At 39.5% G+C, this 4806-nt stretch overlaps 1 protein-coding gene across 1 annotated transcript in view; it reads left to right on the top strand.

The window, feature by feature from the left end:
- Positions 1-3440, top strand: part of MED10 (mediator complex subunit 10) — a 4251-nt gene extending 811 nt beyond the window's left edge. Inside the window, exons 2-4 of the mRNA XM_014940741.1 lie at positions 70-153; positions 1354-1456; positions 2625-3440. Of these exons, the coding sequence (XP_014796227.1) occupies positions 70-153; positions 1354-1456; positions 2625-2720 (283 nt within the window). The 3' untranslated portion in view covers positions 2721-3440. The remainder of the gene's footprint in view (positions 1-69; positions 154-1353; positions 1457-2624) is intronic.
- The last annotated feature ends 1366 nt before the right edge of the window (positions 3441-4806 follow it).

The raw sequence follows: 4806 nt of genomic DNA, 5'->3' as shown, positions 1-4806 counted from the left end.
CCCCCCCCCCCCCCCCCCCCCTTTTTTTTTTTTTTTTTTGGCTAAAACCGACCCGTTTTCTCCTTGCAGGAATTTCATGGTGACGGGTCTGCAGGATATCGACAAGTGCCGGCAGCAGCTTCACGATATCAGCGTGCCCTTGGAAGTGTTTGAGTGAGTAGCTCGGTGGCTGGGGCAGAGGGTGGTGTGGTGGGGGTGGCTGGCGGTGGCCTGTCGTTGCAGGGTGGGTGTTTTCAGGGGGGGCTGCTGGTTGCCTAAACCTCACCTTCTGAACGCCTGACGAGAATGTGAGCAGGCAGAAGGAGGTGACAAGTACCTTTAGCCTGTGAGAAGGAGGAAGGGTGAGAGAAGTGATCATTCATACACCTGCTTTCAGATCTCTTTATTTTTTATCTTCAGTTTATATTAACTTTACATACGTAGGCAACAGTACAGATTCTGACAAATCTAGTGACTCGGTAAGCAAACTTTCATTTTGGAAATGTCCTTTTCTGCTAGGTTAGAATCAGGATGTGAAGTTTCAGGTAAAAACAAATTAGGCCACTACTTCGGTGTTTAGTTTCAGTACTGGCAACCTTCTTCTTGGCAGAAAATTAGAATTTTACCATCAAAATCGTGAACATAGAGAGAGAGCTGTACAAGACAGCTTTTACAGTATAGCTGACAAGTTAACTTCCTGGTGTTTCTTGTAAGTCCAAATGTCACTGGTTTGCTATAGTGTATTACTGCCTATACAGGACGTTTTTCAGCAGGACTCTCACTCTATCTATAAATCTAAAATTACAATCTTAAATGTTTTGTTTTCTTTATTCAATGTTAGAATTTCCCTTTGTCAGACACATATATTGAAAAGCAAGAATACACTTATACGTTTGCCAATACAAATCAGTTAATTTTTATTCTTTACTGTGGCACATACACTTCCTCCTAATCCCGGAATTGGCGGGTGCCTGATTTCTACGTGCTTATGGCTCACTGTGTGCTAACTAAACTACTGTATGGTTAGTGCTCTTTTAGTCACTTGGAAAAGGACTATCTTTCTTCATTCATTCAAGCCTATTGCTTGTGAGGAGCTGGGTAGCTGAATTTTTGTTTGATTTTAACACCTTTTTCAAAGCTCCAGGCTTTTTGGAAACAAAGTTTTAAAACAGCGTACCAAGACAGCTGTTTGCTGGCCATGGCCTAGTCCTCCTTGAGCTGTGGTTGGAAGATGGCTGAGTTAAACTGCGTTTTTTAAAATGCATCTTTCAGATAATAGTAGTTACAAAAAGACACCAAGGTGAATAATTTTGTACCTTGGAGAACATCCTAGTTGGAATATGATCATTTAGGTAGTATCTTTTCTATTTTCAGATACATAGATCAAGGCCGCAATCCTCAGCTTTACACTAAAGAATGTCTGGAGCGAGCTTTGGCTAAAAATGAACAAGTAAAAGGAAAAATTGACACAATGAAGGTAAACCAGAAATAATGAAAGTACTACTTTAATAATGTATTTGATTACTTTTCTGTAAATATGTGGGGATTTCTCACTTGTGCAGTTATTGAATGCCCTAATTAGGTGATGTGCTTTAGGGATTGCTCTGCATCCCTGTATCGTAACTGATGCTAATGCAGCCTGTTCTGGAAAGGAAACTTGAAATTCACCCCACAGTTGGAGATGCAGATGATTTTATTTTGGCTAAAGGTGTATGTAGCACTATATTTGTTTTCATTTTGAATACTAATGAATACCTCACACTGGTACAGATCCATAACTGTGATGTGTGTAAGTTTAGAAATAAGTAAAACAAAAAGAGTATTTTTCCAGTCTTGGATGGATCTTAGGGTATTAAAATGTCAAATGTGCTTTATAAGCATGAATTAATCTTTGTAAAGTGACTTAAAATGTATGCCAGTGTTTAGGGTTTTCTGAGCTTGCGCTTTGATGTAGTATGAACCTAAGCATTCTGCTGTACTGTTTAACTGCTGGAATTATTGCTGAAAAATAAAATCAGAAAAAAAAAGGAAGTTTAGTGAGGTGGGAGAAAGGGCTGTTTATGTTTCAGAACATTCTTTGCCTGAATTTAAAATTAATGTGGAAGATGCCAGTTTGTGCTATAGAACATAGACATGTGTCTCTATGTTTTAAGCTTCTCTTTCTTTAGACGTGCTCTGTGCTTGTAAAAGTTGTAGAATGAATTATGTAGTTCTAAGTCAGGTGTGAGTTCCTTTTTGGAGATGGGGAGGATTCCATTTGAAATCAAGAGGACATGTTCTTTATCAGCTTTGCTTAATAAGGTCAGACAGTTATCAATGCACCAGAGTTTACTGGAAACTTAGACAACTGCTTTTTATTTCTTAGATGAAATTCCTAGTTAATTCATGGGAAATTAAAAGCATTTTAGTTCGCCTAGTGCTTTCCTAGCAGATTTCACTTGAGCATATTCTGTGTATTTTGTGAACATAACTTCTCTGTGGGTTTTGTGTGTCGTTTTGGGGGTTTTTTTGGACACCATTCTGATAGGTCACTGAAATGTAGAACTGTGTTGTATACAAACAATTTTGTTCCTCAGATAAGATTGCTTGATGACATCTAAATAAATGCTACAGATGATGTATATACTTTTTTTTTCTCTTTCCAGAAATTTAAAAGTCTGTTGATTCAAGAACTGACAAAGGTGTTCCCAGAAGACATGGCAAAATACAAAGCTATTCGAGGAGAAGATCCTCCTCCTTAAGTTGGCCTTCAACAGCTCTAAAAATGTAAATTCCATAAACTGACACCACTCTATAAAAACATTGATCAGAGAGAGGGAGAATCCAAGCCTTCATAACAACTGCACTAAAAATGGCACTGATGGACTGTAAAGGAGCTTGATGATTGCTGATGGTTCTGGTCTGAAGCTACTGAATCTTTGAGGACGTTTACTCAAAAGATTGCAATTGAGACTTCCTGTGGTAATCTATTCTTCTTTCCTGAAAGGTTTTGGAGATAAAATTGCCTACAGGTCATCAATACATAGCATTTCCCACAAAGTGCATTTCCAGAGGAGAAAATCATGGGTTTTGTCTGCTGAAGAGTGATTGCGAGCTCATCTGTTTTTAAGAAAAATGTATTTATTATACTATTTTTCATTTGTAAATGGCTTTTTTTTTTTTTTTGTATTACAGTACAAACAGTTGACTGCTTTCATCTTGCCAAATGCTACTGAACAGGAGCCTGTCAAGGGCTGCAGTTCTCATGTGTCATAATGAATTGCAGCCAAGAAAACCTTCAGATGTTCTTGTTTTGTTCTATGCGCTGCAGTGCAGATGGCTGAGGGTATAGAAAGTGAACGTATTCGGGGACTATAGCTCCTCAACAATGTTCATGTTTTGTATAGTATTTAATATAAGCTTTTGGTTAATTCTATTCATTTTCTGTAAGCAGGTTGTTGAATAAAAATTTGACAAAAAAATATAAATTCTGATGTTATTCTGTTTTATGCTACTCTTTGGATAATGAACTGAGAGCTGTGAAAAATAACATACCTCAATCTCACAGGGACAGAAACGAAACAGAGCTGTAAAAGCTTATATCTGAAGATAATGTCAACTTTGTATTTTTTTTTTTTTTTTTTTTTCTGGGGAAAACTTCTCTTTTAGTACCTGAGGCAGGATATTTTGGGGATCGGTGGTTGTCACCTGAAGTGTTTCTGATGAGCTGTGAGCTGGCCGGTGAACTCTGTACCTCTTCATACAAAGGGGCTGCATAAGGGTTCCGTGCCCAGGGCCACAGCGCCCGTGCAGCAGAGTGGTCTTACAGGGGAAGTAAGAGGACCTCCTTTAGTCTTGGGGACTTGTGAAACTGGAACCACATGTGGCTACATCTGTCCTGTAACTTGCCTTTTTCTTGCACCATCAAAGGAATTTTGTGAACTTTCTTTTCGTTGCTAATCTTGGTGATTTTTGGGTGGCAGCTCCCAAGCAGCGCTCGATGTATGTGCTCTATAGCAGGCCTGCCTAGTCCATTAAAGACCTTAATGTGGATTGAGGTATGCTCAAGTTGTTGGTGCCATAGTTTCCACACCTCAAGTACTGTCATTGCTCAGGTACCTGGCTGAAGCAAAGCCCATCCATCATGCCCAGCAGCTCTGCCTGACCAAGCTCTGGCATAGCTAAAGGGAAAAAAACCAGCAAAATGACAGAAAACGAGGTGTTCCTTTGCATTGGTTATTTAAGTCTTGTTAACTGGCAGCCTAAATTAATCCAATTGCTGCCTGATGCTCTCCTGCCCTGCCCTCCCCTCGACTGCAGAGTGCTTTTCCTTGCATTAGCCCCACCACTAATCCCACTTTCCCCTTCGCAGTGCTCCTGTACGCACTTGGCAGGAACTGGAGATACAGGAAAAGCACACCACGTGTGTGTTCTGCTCTGCCTGGATTGCCAGAGGCGTTAATGTTACATAGAGTAAGGTCTGCAACCAGGAGAGACCTTACCTTTTTGATCCTTTAATTAAAAAATTAAATGCTTGAAGTTTTTACATTCTGCTTCCTTCTTTGATTCAACTAACTCCTTTGCTGTGATGCCATTCAAAAACATTCAGCTTATAAATTTTGGCTTAAACACCATATTCTAAAATGTACTCCTCATTTTCAAATTACTTTTACTTTGAATTTTGGGCCCAGCGTATTCTTTTATAACAACATCACACAACATTTGGCTGTTACTGTGAAAATACCATCACAGGATTTACTTCCTAGGCGTTACGTGGAGCTTAGCGTTCCGTGTCTCCATCGGTTTATATGCTGACCAGCTCTGTGGGGATCAACTCAGAGCTAATGA

Source organism: Calidris pugnax, unplaced genomic scaffold (genome assembly GCF_001431845.1).
Source record: "Calidris pugnax isolate Ruff unplaced genomic scaffold, ASM143184v1 scaffold8, whole genome shotgun sequence".
Classification (NCBI taxonomy): domain Eukaryota; kingdom Metazoa; phylum Chordata; class Aves; order Charadriiformes; family Scolopacidae; genus Calidris; species Calidris pugnax.
The sequence above is the reverse complement of the archived record's forward strand: the minus strand, read 5'-3'. Positions and strand labels throughout refer to the sequence as shown.